General features: G+C 43.6%; 1 protein-coding gene across 6 annotated transcripts in view; it reads left to right on the top strand.

Moving 5' to 3' along the window:
- The first annotated feature begins 10,703 nt into the window (after positions 1 to 10,703).
- The window catches only part of 5830411N06Rik (RIKEN cDNA 5830411N06 gene), a 53,456-nt gene continuing 46,412 nt past the window's right edge, over positions 10,704 to 17,747 (top strand). For 3 of the 6 annotated variants that reach the window (XR_389955.1, XM_006536189.1, XM_006536186.1), the window contains exons 1-3: positions 10,704 to 10,869; positions 11,370 to 11,696; positions 12,246 to 12,554. Coding sequence is in view for 5 of the 6 variants with exons in the window: in XM_006536189.1 (XP_006536252.1) it covers positions 10,806 to 10,869; positions 11,370 to 11,696; positions 12,246 to 12,554 (700 nt within the window). In the remaining variant the exon portion in view is untranslated. The remainder of the gene's footprint in view (positions 10,870 to 11,369; positions 11,697 to 12,245; positions 12,555 to 17,747) is intronic. The other 3 variants (NM_175533.3, NM_001128146.1, NM_001128145.1) reach the window with 3 other exon arrangements.

The following is a 17,747-nucleotide window of genomic DNA, read 5'->3' on the forward strand; positions in this document are numbered from 1 at the left end:
ACAAGGACGGAAATCACGCCCTAGAACAAGCAAGAAAGTAATCCCTTAACAAACCAAAAAGAAGACAGCCACAAGAAAAGAATGCCAACTCTAACAACAAAAATAAAAGGAAGCAACAATTACTTTTCCTTAATATCTCTCAATATCAATGGACTCAATTCCCCAATAAAAAGACATAGACTAACAGACAGGCTACAGAAACAGGACCCAACATTCTGCTGCTTACAGGAAACCCATCTCAGGGAAAAAGACAGACACTACCTCAGAGTGAAAGGCTGGAAAACAATTTTCCAAGCAAATGGTCTGAAGAAACAAGCTGGAGTAGCCATTCTAATATCGGATAAAATCGACTTCCAACCTAAAGTTATCAAAAAAGTAAAGGAGGGACACTTCATACTCATCAAAGGTAAAATCCTCCAAGAGGAACTCTCAATTCTGAATATCTACGCTCCAAATAAAAGGGCAGCCATATTCATTAAAGACACTTTAGTAAAGCTCAAAGCACACATTGCACCTCACACAATAATAGTGGGAGACTTCAACATACCACTTTCATCAAAGGACAGATCGTGGAAACAGAAGATAAACAGGGACACAGTGAAACTAACAGAAGTTATGAAACAAATGGACCTGACAGATATCTACAGAACATTTTATCCTAAAACAAAAGGATATACCTTCTTCTCAGCACCTCACCGGACCTTCTCCAAAATTGACCATATAATTGGACACAAAACAGGCCTCAACAGATACAAAAATATTGAAATTGTCCCATGTATCCTATCAGACCACCATGGCCTAAGACTGATCTTCAATAACAACATAAATAATGGAAAGCCAACATTCACGTGGAAAGCGAACAACACTCTTCTCAATGATACCTTGGTCAAGGAAGGAATAAAGAAAGAAATTAAAGACTTTTTAGAGTTTAATGAACATGAAGCCACAACATACCCATACTTATGAGACACAATGAAAGCATTCCTAAGAGGAAAATTCATAGCTCTGAGTGCCTCCAAAAAGAAACTAGAGAGAGCACACACTAGAAGCTTGACAACACACGTAAAAGCTCTAGAAAAAGAAAGCAAATTCACCCAAAAGGAGTAGATGGCAGGAAATAATCAAACTCAGGGGTGAAATCAACCAAGTGGAAACAAGAAGAACTATTCAAAGAATTAACCAAATGAGGAGTTGGTTCTTTGAGAAAATCAACAAGATAGATAAAACCTTAGCTAGACTCACTAGAGGGCACAGGGACAAAATCCTAATTAACAAAATCAGAAATGAAAAGGGAGACATAACAACAGTTCCTGAAGAAATCCAAAACACCATCAGATCCTTCTACAAAAGGCTATACTCAACAAAACTGGAAAACCTGGATGAAATGGACAAATTTCTAGACAGATACCAGGTACCAAAGTTAAATTAGGATCAAGTTAACGATCTAAACAGTCCCACATCCCCTAAGGAAATAGAAGCAGTCGTTAATAGTCTCCCAACCAAAAAAAGCCCAGGACCAGATGGGTTTAGTGCAGAGTTCTACCAGACCTTCAAAGAAGATCTAATCCCAGTTCTGCACAAACTATTCCACAAAATAGAAGTAGAAAGTACTCTGCCCAACTCATTCTATGAAGGCACAATTACTCTGATACCTAAACCACAGAAAGATCCAACAAAGATAGAGAATTTCAGACCAATTTCTCTTATGAATATCGATGCAAAAATCCTCAATAAAATTCTTGCTAACCGAATCCAAGAACACATTAAAGCAATCATCCATCCTGACCGAGTAGGTTTTATTCCAGGGATGCAGGGATGGTTTAATATACGAAAATCCATCAATGTAATCCATTATATAAACAAACTCAAAGACAAAAACCACATGATCATCTCGTTAGATGCGGAAAAAATCATTCGACAAGACCCAACACCCATTCATGATAAAAGTCTGGAAAGATCAGGAATTCAAGGCCCATACCTAAACATGATAAAAGCAATCTACAGCAAACCAGTAGCCAACATCAAAGTAAATGGTGAGAAGCTGGAAGCAATCCCACTAAAATCAGGGACTAGACAAGGCTGCCCACTTTCTCCCTACCTCTTCAACATAGTACTTGAAGTCCTAGCCAGAGCAATTCGATAACAAAAGGAGATCAAGGAGATACAAATTGGAAAAGATGAAGTCAAAATGTCACTTTTTGCAGATGATATGATAGTATATATAAGTGACCCTAAAAATTCCACCAGAGAACTCCTAAACCTGATAAACAGCTTCGGTGAAGTAGCTGGATATAAAATTAACTCAAACAAGTCAATGGCCTTTCTCTACACAAAGAATAAACAGGCTGAGAAATAAATTAGGGAAACAACACTCTTCTCAATAGTCACAAATAATATAAAATATCTCGGTGTGACTCTAACTAAGGAAGTGAAAGATCTGTATGATAAAAGCTTCAAGTCCCTGAAGAAAGAAATTAAAGAAGATCTCAGAAGATGGAAAGATCTCCCATGCTCATTGATTGGCAGGATCAACATTGTAAAAATGGCTATCTTGCCAAAAGCAATCTACAGATTCAATGTAATCCCCATCAAAATTCCAACTCAATTCTTCGACGAATTAGAAAGAGCAATCTGCAAATTCATCTGGAATAACAAAAAACCTAGGATAGCAAAAACTCTTCTCAAGGATAAAAGTACCTCTGGGGGAATCACCATGCCTGACCTAAAGCTTTACTACAGAGCAATTGTTATAAAAACTGCATGGTACTGGTATAGTGACAGACAAGTAGACCAATGGAATAGAATTGAAGACCCAGAAATGAACCCACACACCTATGGTCACTTGATCTTCGACAAGGGAGCTAAAACCAACCAGTGGAAGAAAGACATTGAAAAACAAATGGTGCTGGCACAACTGGTTGTTATTATGTAGAAGAATGCGAATCAATCCATACTTATCTCCTTGTACTAAGGTCAAATCTAAGTGGATCAAGGAACTTCACATAAAACCAGAGACATTGAAACTTATAGAGGAGAAAGTGGGGAAAAGTCTCGAAGATATGGGCACAGGGAAAAAATTCCTGAATAGAACAGCAATGGCTTGTGCTTTAAGATCGAGGATTGACAAATGGGACCTCATGAAACTGCAAAGCTTCTGCAAGGCAAAAGACATCGTCAATAAGACAAAAAGACCACCAACAGATTGGGAAAGGATCTTTACCTATCCTAAATCAGATAGGGGACTAATATCCAATATATATAAAGAACTCAAGAGGGTGGACTCCAGAAAATCAAATAGCCCCCTTAAAAGATGGGGCTCAGAGCTGAACAAAGAATTCTCACCTGAGGAATACCGAAAGGCTGAGAAACACCTGAAAAAAATGTTCAACATCCTTAATCATCAGAGAAATGCAAATCAAAACAACTCTGAGATTCCATCTCACACTAGTCGTCTGACTAAGATCAAAAATTCAGGTGACAGCAGATGCTGGCGAGGATGTGGAGAAAGCGGAACACTCCTCCATTGTTGGTGGGATTGCAAGCTTGTACAACCACTCTGGCGGTTCCTCAGAAAATTGGACATAGTACTACCGGAGGATCCCGCAATACCTCTCCTGGGCATATATTCAGAAGATGTCCCAACAGGTAAGAAGGACACATGCTCTACTATGTTCATAGCAGCCTTATTTATATAGCCAGAAGCTGGAAAGAACCCAGATGTCCCTCAACAGAGGAATGGATACAAAAAATGTGGTACATTTACACAATGGAGTACTACTCAGGTATTAAAAAGAATGAATTCAGGAAATTCCTAGGCAAATGGTTGGACCTGGAGGGCATCATCCTGAGTGAGGTAACCCAATCACAAAAGAACTCAAATGAAATGTACTCACTGATAAGTTGATATTAACCCAGAAACTTAGTATAGCGAGATATAAGGTACAATATGTAAAACATATGAAACTGAAGAAGAACGAAGACCAAAGTGTGGACACTTTGCTCATTCTTAGAAGTGGAAACAATCACCCATGAAGGAGTTACAGAGACAAAGTTTGTAGCTGAGACAAAAGGATGGTCCATCTAGAGACTGCCATATCCAGGGATCCATCCCATAATTAGCCTCCAAGCGATGACACCATTGCATACACTAGCAAGCCTTTGTTGCAAGGACGGTGATATAGCTGTCCCTTGTGAGACTAGGCCGGGGCCTAGCAAACACAGAAGTGGATGCTCACAGTCAACTATTGGATGGATCACAGGGCCCCCAATGTAGGAGCTAGAGAAAGTATCCAAGGAGCTAAACAGATCTGCAACCCTATCGGAGGAACAACATTATGAACTAACCAGTACCCCAGAGCTCTTGACTCTAGCTGCATATGTATCAAAAGATGACCTAGTCGGCCATCACTGGAAAGAGAGGCCCATTGGTCAGCCAAACGTTATATGCCCCAGTACATTGGAATGCCAGGGCCAAAAAATGGGAATGGGTGGGTAGGGGAGTGGGGGGGGGGCGAGGGAGGACTTTTTGGATAGCATTGGAAATGTAATTGAAGAAAATACATAATAAAAAAATAAAGTTCAATGAAAAGAAAAAAAAATAAAGGGCCAGTACTTATGGTCCAAAGCTGCGGGATCTCCACAAGGGTAACAACAGGATAACCTGGAGGAGTCTTGGTGAGGATCACATATGATGGTGTGCAAGAAGCCAGAGGTCTTGAACCAGGCTGTTTGTAAGTGAGGATGTGTGGATGAGGGGTATCCTGTGTGGCATACTGTGACATACTACAGCTTCCACAATGAAATGTTTTCTATGCTTTGTTTTTTTCTTTTCTTTGTCTGTTTTTTAATTTTTCCTTTTACGGGAGAGGTTGCAAGGGCAGGGGGTAGATCCAAGGGGATGGGGAGATGAGTGGGACTGGTGTTCATTATGTGAAACCCATGAAGAATCAATTCAAAAAGTTGCAAACAAAGCCTCGGAGCCCATTGAGGCTTCCCAGGGGCGAGAATGTCTGGATCTTGACTGCCTTGTGTCCCCTCTAGCTGCACCCTGGCCTCCTGGCTGTGGGCTCACTTTCCCTCTCTCTCTTTCCTTTCCCATGCCAACTCATGGTCCTTGCTGAACGCTCTAGAACCCCCCTGAAACCCCCCAATAGCACTGTCTCCAACTCCTGCACCAATAAAGCTGGAAACTATGAAAATGTCTTTCAGTTGTTTCTTCAACACGTGAGAAATTCTATTTATACTTGGTGGAGTAATCTGGTAAAATTCCTTGTAGGGGAGACTTTTATTTTCTGGGGCCTGATTTAAGTATGTATGGTTTGGGCAAAAGGTGAGGTCAGCAAGCCGGAGGGCTCTTGTGATCATGGATGTAATGAGGCAACCCCTCTATTACCAGAACCTCTTCCTCTTCAGGGAAACTGGCCCATCTCTGTTGTCAGGTCTCTGTACTGCATCTGCACTGCATCTTCATGGTGGCTGGCATCCAGGTAAACTCATGCTGGTACCAGGGTGTGCTCAGAGCGTCCCAGTGTAGTGTCACACTTGTGCTGCTGTTGCCATTCTTGTTTTTTTTTTTTCTTTTACTTTTTGTCTTATAGCCTATTCAGTTGATTTTTGTTTGTTTGTTTGTTTGTTTGTTTTTTGTTTTTCTTTTCAGCTGGCTGGGACCACACTCAGGTATTTGGGACCTAAGTGTAGCACTGAGTGTTTAGAGTAAGAATTTTTAAAGGCAAAACCACATCCTGGTATCCCGATTTTACACAGCAAGCAGTTTAACAGAAGCTAAAACAAGCAGTCAGTTGGAGGAGGAAGTTTGTATAGGCAGGCAATTTAATAGAAGCCAAGATAACTTAGCTGGGGCATCTTGACCTCAGGTCCATAGAATAGAGTTGGATAATTTTCCGTGGAGTTATCATCAAGAAGATCAAATTCTAGCTAAACCTAAAATGGCCTTGACAAGAATACAAGATGGAGGAACCTCTGTGCTGTCTTGCCCTTCCACAGTGCTGCTAAACTGTCAGGTAAAGTTGACCAAGATTCAGGTGTCAACACATCACTTGGTATTAGAGTTGCAGTTTGGTAGCTCAGCACTTGCCTAGCATACAAGAGATCTTCGGTTTTGTCTCCAGTAGGGCACAAATAAATAAAAATAAAATCCAAATAACACAAAGAAATCATTACTTGCTTAAAGTCTTTTTAGGAGAGTGTGTCTATTTATTTATTTACATCCCAAATGCTGCTCCCTTCCACATCCCCCCCCTCACAGAGTTCCTCTTCCAATCCCTCCTCCCCTTTGCATCTGAGAGGGCAGTCTCCTGTATCCCCCCCACCCAAATGAATTAAGTTTCTGGAGGGTTAGGCACATCCTCTCTCACTGAGGCCAGACATAGCACCCCTCTGCTACATACGTTCCAGGGAGATCTCGGACCAGGCTCTTTGGTTGGCAGCTCAGTCTCTGGGAGCTCACAGGTGTCCAGATTACTTGACACTGTCAGTCTTCCTGTGGGGTTGCTATCTCCTTGAGGGCCTTCAATCCTTCCTTCAACTCTTCCAAAGGGGTCCCCAACCTCCATCCAATGTTTGTAGACATCTGCATCTGTCTCAGTCAGCTGCTGGGTAGAGCCTTTCAGAAGGCTGCTGTGCTAGGCTCCTGACTGCCACCACAACACAGCATCATTAATAATGTAAGAGATTTTCTAGTTCCATCCATTTGCCTGCAAAAGTCAGGATGTCCTCGTTCTTAATAGCTGAGTAGTATTCCACTGTGTAAATGAACCACATTTTCTGTATCCATTCTTCTGTTGTGGGATATCTAGGTTGTTCCCAGCTTCTGGCTATCACAAGGACATGTATGGTATGCACTCACTAATAAGTGGATATTAGCCAAAAAAAGAAAAAAGAAAAAAAAACCATACAGAATACACAAGACAGTCCACAGAATTCAGAAGGCTCAACAAGCTGAGGTGCCCAAGTGAAGATGCCTCAGTGTCACTTGGGAGAGAGAAGAAAGTAATCACAAGTGGGGAGGGAGGGACTTGGGAGGGAATGTGGATGGAGTGGTGGGGCAGTGGGGGGTAGAGGGGAATCTGATCTGGTATTGTGTGAGGGAAAAGGGCTGAAACCCTGAGGGCCAGCAGAAAGAATGCAAACAGGCAACCTCAGGAAATAGGAGGTTGGGGGACCTCCCCAGAATGCACCAGAGACCTGGGAGGTGAGAGACTCCCAGGACTCAGAAGGGGGGACCTTTGATGATGTGCCCGACAGTGGGGAGAGGGAATTTGTGGAGCCCACCTCCAGTGGGAAGACAGGACATTTGTGGGGTTGCCATCCCACAGTCACACCTCTGACCCATAATTGTTCCTGTCTGAAAGAATTACAGGGATAGACATGGAGAGGAGCCTGAAGAAAAGAAGGCCCAGCGACAGACCCAAAGTGGGATCCAGCTCAAGGGGAGGTCCCAAGACCTGACAATATTACTGAGGCTATGGAACACTCACGAAAAGGGATCTATCATGACTGCCTTCTGAAAGACCCAACACACAGCTGAGTCAGATGCAGATATTTGCACCCAACCAATGGACAGAAACATCCGACCCCTGTTGTTGAGTTAGGGAAGACTGGAAGAAGCTGAGGAGAAGGGCAATCCTGTAGAAGGACCAGCAGTCTCAATTAATCTGGACCCCTGAGATCTCTCAAACACTGGACCACCAAACAGGCAGCATACACCAGCTGATATGAGGCCCCCAACACACATACAGTGGAGGACTTCCAGGTCTGTGTTCATTCAAAGATAATGCATCTAACCCTCAAGAGACTGGAGGCCCCAGGGAGTTTAGAGGTCAGGTAGGGTGGGGGGGGGGACATTCACGTGGAGATGGGGTGGGGGTGGGGATGAGCAGTTGGAAGGTGGATGTGGAGGGGTGGGGAATGGAATACGGAGTGTAAAAAATGATTTACAGATAAAATTAAAGAAAAAAAATAATGAAAGAGATTAGTGCCTGCCCATGAGATTGGTCTCAAAATGAGCCAGCCACGGAAAGGCCATCTCTTTCAGTCTATGCTCTATCTTTGTACCTGCATTTCTTTTAGACAGGACTGATTTTGAGTCAAAAGTTTGCATGTAGGTTGGTGTCCCCATCCCTTCACTGGAGGTCCTGTCTGGCTACTGGAGGTAGTCTCTTCACTTTCCATCTCCCCATTGTTGGGCATTCCGGCTAAGGTTACCTCATTAACTCTTGGGAGACTCCACCATTCCAGGACTCTGGTTAAAGTCTTAAATGGGAAGGGCCTTTGCAGAATAATTGTTCTTTCTCTTTTTAAAAATTTATTTATCTTTGTATATGCTTGTACACATGTCTTGGGTACATATGGAGGGGCCAGAGGACAACTTGTGTGAGTTGGTACCTGAAGAAAAAAATTACTGCTTTTATTAGTAATCACAAAGGCTCTATGTAGTATAACAATATACATTTTGGCTATTTTAACATTCAAACCCACACAATTCACATCTCTAGTATATGTATTCATGTATATCATATACAACACACTATGAGATTTGCAGATTTTTAGATTTTTAGATTCTACATGCAACAATTCTGAACTATATAGGCATATGTGCATCTTTTGAGCGTACATTATGCAGCTGTGTATTCATCTGTTTTTCACTCAACAATATGGTATGAACATTGTGAATTGTTTGAAAATATGATGTTTAATTTCTGCCACAGTGTCATTTTTTCAAGACAAATTATTTATTCTTTGAGAAATTCATATACATGTACAATATATTTTGGTCATATCCACTTTCTGCCCCTCCAACATCCTCCAGACTTTCTCAAATGCCTCTCTCTTAATTTCATGCTTTCTTTTATTTTACTTTAACTCCTTGAGTGTAGTTAGGGCTGCCACTATGTCCATAGATTGAGGCTCTCAACTGGAGTATGAACAACCTCTCAGTGGCCATACCTACCAAGAGAAAAACGAATCCTTCTCCCAGCAGTGCTCAACCACCAATCAACCATCAATCAACCTCAGGTAGGGGTGTGGCCTGGTGAGCTCCTCCTCCACCTTGTCATTTTTAATAATTTTACATTAAAGATATTTGAATTTTTATTTTCTTCTGGACCTTGTAATTTTGTTGTGGGTGTATGTTTTTATTTATTGAGACTATTTTGTTTACACAACTGATGCTCATTTTAGAATCTGACCAGCTTTTTTTTTTTTTTTTTTCTGAAGGGAAATGAAAGAGGAGTGGGTCTGGGGAAGACGGAGGTGGGGCACTGGGAGGAGTTGAGGGAGGGGAAACTATGGATGGGATGTAATATATGAGAGAAGACTACAAAGAAAAATGAATCTATGTAGGTAGACAAGGCATAGAAAGAAACTAAAAATCATCCCACACTCTGCCTCCTATAAATAAACTCTTGAAATTGTGTGGTGCAGATTCATTGAGAACTTGATTTGCTGTAATGCAGACTTGAGCCCGATGAACAAAGTTGGCCAGTATGCAGTACATATTTTCCATTTGACAATCAGCTACTCATAAAGGCTTATCAATAAGTAGACACTTGAACCGTGATGACTTTATGTTCTCTTTACACATTCTTTAGTTTATCTATTACCTGGTAATGTAAACTAGCGTGTGAGGCCAAGTAGTCAGGCCTGTCTCCTCAGGGAGATGTACACTCCTTCTATGACTGGGCCAAGGGCAAACATGTTGAAAACACAGGGATTAAATTGCTAGCTCTGGATATTATAAATAAGGCTGCTATGAACATAGTAGTGGAGCATGTGTCTTCCTTGCCCCTTCTTAGAATTGGGAACAAGACATCCATGGAAGGAGTAACAGAGACAAAGTTTGGAGCTGAGACAAAAAGATGGACCATCTAGAGACTGCCACATCTGGAGATCCATCACACAATCAGCCTCCAAACGCTGACACCATTGCATACACTAGCAAGATTTTGCTGAAAGGACCCTGATATAGCTGTCTCTTGTGAGACTATGCTGGGGCCTAGCAAACACAGAAATGGATGCTCACAGTCAGCTATTGGATGGATCACAGGGCCCCCAATGGAGGAGCTAGAGAAAGTACCCAAGGAGCTAAAGGTATCTGCAACCCTATAGGTGGAACAACATTATGAACTAACCAGTACACTCCCCCCACCCCCGGAGCTCGTGTCTCTAGCTGCATATGTATCAGAAGATGGCCTAGTCGGCCATCAGTGGAAAGAGAGGCCCATTGTTCCTGCAAACTTTATATGCCTCAGTACAGGGGAACGCCAAGGCCAAGAAGTGGGAGTGGGTGGGTAGGAGAGTGGGGGGGGTATGGGGGACTTTTGGGATAGCATTGGAAATGTAAATGAGGAAAATACCTAATTAAAAAAATTACTAGCTCTGACTATTGACAACAAAGATCTTGGAAGAATTCTGTTCTTTAGCCAGATTTTCTGTTTGAGGCAGAAGGCCTTTAATGTCTTTTCTGACATTGACCTTCACAGCTACAGCCATCTAGGCCTTTCTGGGAGGAGACTCCTTGCTCTCCACACAGCTGGTACTGCTTTGGGCAGCAGCTGCAGGAAGCTTCACTGTGCTGGCACTGTCTGGGCTCTGGCTCGGTGGGTGAGTGCTTGCTTTGGGTGAGAGATGACGGCTCTCATATGGGGGAGGAGCCTATGGTGCTGAAGGGCTCTGGCTCCAGAATATTGTCACCCTGAGCTGGAGTTCACTTTCTTCCTGAAGGCAGAGACAGGTACCTGTTCTGAAGCCATCAGCCTGGGGAGCTGTACTTACAAAGGAGAGTGGTTATGGCATTCTCTTTTCTCAGACTTTGGCCTCTACTGCTGCTGACCTGCTGGACTCTCGTTCCTGGTGAGTGCGTGCTGCTGTGTGAAGACCTTGGGTGTCAGGGACACAGGTATATAGTACATAGGTGACTTCTCAGGGATGGCACAGTGCTGATGATGTCTGATGCCTTTACTTTGTATGTGCGTTTCCTTCTGCTAACTTTGATATCATCAAAGCAACCATTTGGATTCTGTAACAATGCAGAGTATTTACGACTGAGAAATCTGAAAAAATTAGGGATTAGGGAGTAATGAGGATGAGTTTTCTTCCTCCTGCTCCTGCTTCTCCTCTGTTTTCTTGACACTCTGTGTAGCACTGGTTGTCCTGGAACTTGCTCTGTAGACAAGGCTGGCTTCGAACTCAGATTCAACTGCCTCTATCTCCCGAATCCTGGGATTAAAGGCATGTGGCACCATGCCCAGCTGAAGATGAGCTGTCTAATTTTGAAGCATTCCAAATGAAATACAGAATGTTATCCCTATGTTTATTGTTGTTGTTGTTTTGTTTTGTCTTTATTCCTGAAGATCTGGCTCTTGAGAACTTCGTGAGTTTCCTGGGCGGTGATAATAAATGTGAAGGCCAAGTACGCTTGCGGAATGGTGGGCAGTGGGGCCTTATGTGTGCAGACGGCCTGGGCATGCAGGAGGCCTCAGTGATCTGCAGAGAGCTCGGCTGTGGCTCTGTGAAGTTTATGCCCCGGTATGTTTTGACACCTGAAGAGATGAGGCAACCTTGGCTATATGATGCCCAGTGCCATGGCAATGAATCCACCTTCTTGGAGTGCCGTCTGGGGTCCTGGGGGACCATCAGTGGCTGCAAATGCCAGTGTGTGGCTGTGATTACCTGCTCTGGTAGGTTAGATGGAGACCCTGAGTTCCTTAGTCCCTGAAACTGACTGACAGACTTCCTTCCTTCCTTCCTTCCTTCCTTCCTTCCTTCCTTCCTTCCTTCCTTTCTTCCTTCCTTCTTTCTCTGTCTTGGTCTTGGAAGTATTAAGGCATTTGCCCAGGGAAGGGTCTGGCCTGTATGAACATACATTATGCCTGGAGTTTAAGAGAGCTGGGTTTTCATCTTCTATAGACACTTTCCCATAACTTTAAATAATATCTTTAAGTTTTCAAAAGTTGGCTACTTCCCTTGTTAATAGTGACTACTAGAGAAAACGTTCCCATTCCCAGTATGCGTAAGACTCCAGCCAAGGAGTTAACAGGTGTAGGAGGCGGGAGTCCTGGCCCATTTCCCCTGGAAGGATGGGATTTTTACCTTAGAAAAACAGCAAAGGGTGGGAACACCTCCAGGAGCACCTTGGACAATGACTCAGGGTGGGGTAGTCAGTGTCTATCCCTGTGTTTGCTCTAGGAACAGGATGCCAAGACTCAGTTTCTCTTCTATTCCACCAGGTGGTACCACACTACAAATGGGGCTAGTTGATGGTGGCAGTCCTTGTGCTGGGACTGCACAGGCCACTGGGGCTTCCAATTTTGCCCTGAGATGTGACTTGCATGAGAAGGAGGCTGGCGTTGTCTGCAGACAGTTGGAATGTGGCACTGCTCTGCAATGGTCCAGAGCCCACGATGGAACTAACGGGAACCAGGAGCAGAAGTACCTTACATGCCAGGGAACAGAGACCAACATTTTACAATGCCTGATCAATGTGAACGTCCTGGAGCAATGTGACCTTCTGACCTACACCCAGGTTGTATGCACAGGTAGGAGCACCCACTGAGGATTTTAGTCTTCATATTGTGTATATGGATATGAAGAGAGAAGTCTGTGATATCCGCTCCACAGTAGTGTCAATAGAACCCTTACCCCAGATTCATAGTTGAAAACAATTCACTTTGCCACCAAGAGGTAGTTATGGGAAACTCTGGGAAACCCCTGAAAGTTGTGCTCATTATCCTGTCTAGGATACAGATGGCTGTGATTCCTAAGAAGCCAAGTGACTAGTAGTGTCTGTGTTCAGTATCCATGTGGCATCTAAGGCTTAAGGGAGGACAGAACAGGGGGTCAAGGTGATTGATCCATAGACCCCAGCACTTACTCTCTGGTCCTCTGTCAGGGCTGATGAATGTGGTTCTGTATCCTCATACACCATTCCTTTCTGGGGACTAAGTAGTGGCTGTCAGGTCACACCATCCAGAGCCTGCATGGAGCCTTCGCTGACCTCAGTTGCTTCAGCCCAGCATTTGTCCAAAGGGCACGTGGAGGAGGTCTGACTGGTGGGTGGTGAGCACCCCTGTCAGGGTTTTCTGGAGGTTCAGTGAGGGCTGACCTGGGGAGAGCGTCACCACCTGCAGTATGACCTGGTTTGTTCACAACTCACATTGTTTTCTAGGAGCTGGTGTGTGGTGGTGGTAGATCCACATCTGGGAGTTTCCACTTTGACTTGGACTCAGTCAGTGCCTGTGTAGAAGCAGGCTTTCCACTGTGTGGCAATAAATCACTGATCTTACATTATTCATTAGATCCTGGACACTGCTGTGGCCACGACCAAGATGTTACACTAATTTTTTTCAGGGAAAAGTGAGTCAGGTTATGGACTGGCAGTGTGTGATGTGGTGTGGTCAGGGTCTGAGAGCTGGGGTCTGTGCTGTGATGACCATGAGCAGCTGGACCAGTAACTCAGGACCTATGTCCTAGCTCATATGTTCCTTGGCCTCCTTCTCACCATCTCTAGCCTTTCAGGTTTGTTCATCTTTGGACAAATCTCTGCTCAGCTCTGTTATGGATTTCAGCAATAGGTGGCCTGTGTGTTTTGAGTGGTGTCAATGGTTCTGCACATTTGTATGTGAGAGCCATGTGAGAGCCATGTGAGAGCCTCGTTAACACATGCATAACTCCATCCTGTGTGTTGCTTCCCCTGTGAAGAGATCCTACTGTACATACAGCTTCAAGTCTGCTTCATCCCAACCTCTGGTCTTTGCTTTGTGCTTCTGCTCTGGTGTCACATTTAAAACCTCACATCGCAAGTCCGAAGCCCTGTGGCTTCACTGCCTGCTTTCTGCTGTTTCCTAGCACTACGTCCAGGGCTTTGATGGGTCTTGAGTCACTTTGTTTCTGGTGTGGGGAGGACCTGATCCACACTTTCTGCATGGATATTCAGTTTCTCCAGAACCTCTATTACAACATTGCTCTTTCTACATGAATGGTCATAGCCCTTTAAGAAATTTGGTGATTATAAGTGTGTATGATGATTTCTTTACTATTATTTCTGCTCCATTGGTTTCTGTGTTTGGCCTCAGTGCTTTGGTTCATGTAGCTCTGCTATAAGTTTTGAGATGAAGAAGCATGTATTTAGCCGCTCATATGATTGTGGGTCTTTGGGAATCTTCATCTCTACCAGAATACTAGGATTAACTTCCTAATTTTCCAAGAACCTGCTCAGGGTTTGACAGGGACGGCACTGCATCTGCAGAACTCTTTGGGTGATGTTGTCATCATTCTAGACCATGTCCTAAGCCCTTGATATGAAGCCTACTCCCCTCTATGTAGATCTTGTGCAGCTTTTTTTCTTGATAAACTTAATTTATTGGAAATGAAACAGATGCTGTCATATGACAAGTCATAGGTTCTTGGTCTTGTAATGATACCATGTACGTGTTTCATCTTGTACAGTAGGCTTTCTATCCAACTAGAAAGTAGTCAGTGACTCCCATAATATCCATACCATTATTGTGCTCATATCTTGCCAGGCCTGTCATTTTTATATCTCTCTGTGCTTATAGCTGGGTAGGATTGATGATTGCTGTTCTAGTAGCATGCGTAGGACCTTCCAGCACAATGAAAGCTGGGAGGTAGGGATGAAGTCCCCAAGTCAGTACCCACTTGATTTCTTCATGTTCTGATTCAAGTATGTCTTTAGCAATAGGGTCTTGCTGTCAAGCTCTGGAGGTTAACCTCAGAGGCCAACAACTTTGGAAGAAGCAGCCTACTCCAGGTGCTGGGCTTTTCATTTGTTAGCTTGTGGTATCTAATTGTTGCCCCATTATAGCATGTCCTGGCTAGTTTTATCTTCAACTTGACATAGTTAGAGCCATTTGGGAAGAGGAACCTCAATGGAGAAAATACTCCCATAAGACTCCTTGTGGGCAAGTCTGTGGAGACATTTCTTGAGTAATCATTGATGTGGGAGGGTCTAGCCCATTGTGGGCAGTGCCACCTCTGGTCAGGTGGTCCTGGGGTGTATAAGGAAGCAGGCTGAGGAAGCCGTAGAGAGGAAGTCAGTAAGCAGTGTTCCTTCATAGCCTGTATTTCAGTTCCTGCCTCCAAGTTCCTGCCTTGACTTCCTTTCATGACAGACTGTAAGCTATAAGCTGATTACAGCCCCCACCTCTAAGTTTCCTTTGGTCATGATGTTTTATCATAACAGTACAAACCATATTAGAATAAAGAATTGGTACAAGAGAGTGGGGGGCAGATCTGCTCATATTGTTTTTGGGATGCTCATAGAAGGGGTTTGAATTTTGAGGCTAGGAAAGTCATTGAGTACTCAGGGCTTAATAGGCTGTGGTGAGAGCTTGAAAGCCAGGGATGCTGAAAGAGACACAGACAATGGAGGCCTGGCTTGGAAGGTTTTAGAGGGAAGCAAAGACTCTGACAGGCTATTGATGCAATATTTTGAATTAAGAATTTGTGGTCAGCTAGGCCTGAAGAATCAGCCGTGATTACAAAAGATCAGAATTATTAAAGTGAAATCTTGCTTTATTAGGACAATTGATTCTGGTTAGATGGGGTAGAGAAATTAGCTGCAATAAAGAGACCAGCATCTTGGAGGCAAAATCTCTGGGGAATATTTCTTCAGGGTTAGGACACAGAATCTGTGGTCTGGGAGTAGGGGAGAGGAAAGGCTGCATATCATGCTGGCTTCTAGATTTGGCAATATGTAAAAACCTCCTCGGGTGGTATTGGCAGTATGAGAACCCTATCATTTAAGGGGTCATAGAAGGAAGTTGAGGCTTGGCACCATGTGGCAGGACTAGAGTCTCTAAAGACAGTCTAGTATAGGCTACTGGTGAAGATTCAGTCCAGTTGCTATGATGACCCCAGAATTTTTGGAGATGCCAGTACCATGGGGGTAGATGACTACAAAGAACAGTAGCAACTATGGAATGGGGCTTGAGCCTCTGAGGCAAGCTCTGTGTGCTGTGGAAGGCAGATCATGACAAGTGGATGTTCCCAAGCCCATTGGAGCCAGAAGATCTTGAGTGACTCCTAATTGTCTTACCCCAGTTGGAATGGCTAAGATCAGCAAAATAAATGACAGGAAATTCTGGTGAGGTTGTGGGGAAAGAGGAACCCTCAGACACTGTTGGTGGGAATGAAAATTGGTGTGGCCACTATGGAAATCAGTACAGAGAATCCTCAAAAAGCTAGAAAGAAATGACCCTGCTGTATCACACTTTGGCCTATGCTCAAAGAACTTGACATCCTACTCTACAGATACTTATTCATCAATGTTCATTGCCATCCTATCCACAAGATCCAAGGAATGGGAGCAACCGCAATGTTCTTCAACAGATGAAATTGGTGATGGAAACGTGTACTAAGTATACACAATGGAATACTACTTGGCTGTAAAGAAAAATAAAATTATGTTATTTGCAGGCAAATGGATGGATCTAGAAACAATCATATTAGTGAGGTAACCCAGACCTAGAAAGACAAATGCTATGTATTCTCCCTCACCTGGGGTTCCTAGCTTCCAGACTTCAGATGTGAGAATGCAACATGGACTAACCACAGGAACCAGGAAAGTGTGAGGCACCATGGGTGGTGGTAGGGAGTGGGGCTGCTGGGGGAATAACAGGATACAGTTGATATCCAACTGGGCAGGATACAGAAAGACATTGAGGGACAAGGGACAGTTAATACTAAAGTTGTTTGATAAAGCCTCAAAGCATCATATCAGCCTATATTTGCCTAGAATTATATCTTATGTTACATCATCTGAGTTGACAATACTTCCCACAAGAGCCATAGACTAATAAAAACTCAATATGAGGCACCAGAATCCTCTTTTTGAGTGGCTCAGGGTACCCCAAACAATATAGGCCACTTCTATTGTCCTTGGTCACCTCTTAGAAGTTGAAGGTAAGCCCCTATTACTAAAGACACAGCACATTTGGGTCAGAGGGCTAGATTGCTTGAGTTGTCTCTAACCTTACAGCCTCTTTCTCGCATTTTAGCTTTCTGCCAATGAATAGTCCACGGAGATTTGTGACCTATGAAGCACACCAATGACCAGTGTGACAAGATTGCTGTAAAGGTACAATAAGTGGCACTCACATGTAGGTTGTCACTCAACAGGAGGGAACATAAGCTAGCCAATGCTGGGGCTAGCGAGGTCACAGACCCTAGGAGAGACTCTACTGCAGGGAGCCATGCACCGTTGGGTGTCCCCTTCTGGGCCCCTGGTTAGGGACTAACCTCACCCAGATACTGATTTCCAACACAAAAAGATCTTTTATTAAGCACCCTAGAGACAGGGTGGGTGAATCTGAACCAGGCAGAAACAGCAGCAGGTGGCTCAGGAGGAGTGGTTTTTTTTTTTTTTTTTTTTTTTTTTAAGAAAAAAAAAAGGGGAAGTCTGTGCTAGGGTGAGCTGGTAAGTTATGATTAGACAGGTTAGTCAGTGTATTTTGATAGCTGGACCTTGGTGGTCAACCTCACGAATGAGTCAGAATAAGGACCAAATGAGGAGCCTAATGGGAAGTCTAGTGGTTTATTTAGCAAGAGTATGGGGTAAGGGCAGGACTCGCTGGTGCCTTGTTTGTCATGTTTGGACCTGTTAGAGACCTTCATCTATTACTGCCGCTTTGCTAGACCACGAATCCTCAAGTACATTCTAAATCTTTTCTTTAGACCAACGTACGCAGGTAGCCACTCCCTCTTACCAAAGA

Source organism: Mus musculus, chromosome 7 (assembly GCF_000001635.26).
Source record: "Mus musculus strain C57BL/6J chromosome 7, GRCm38.p6 C57BL/6J".
NCBI lineage: Eukaryota > Metazoa > Chordata > Mammalia > Rodentia > Muridae > Mus > Mus musculus.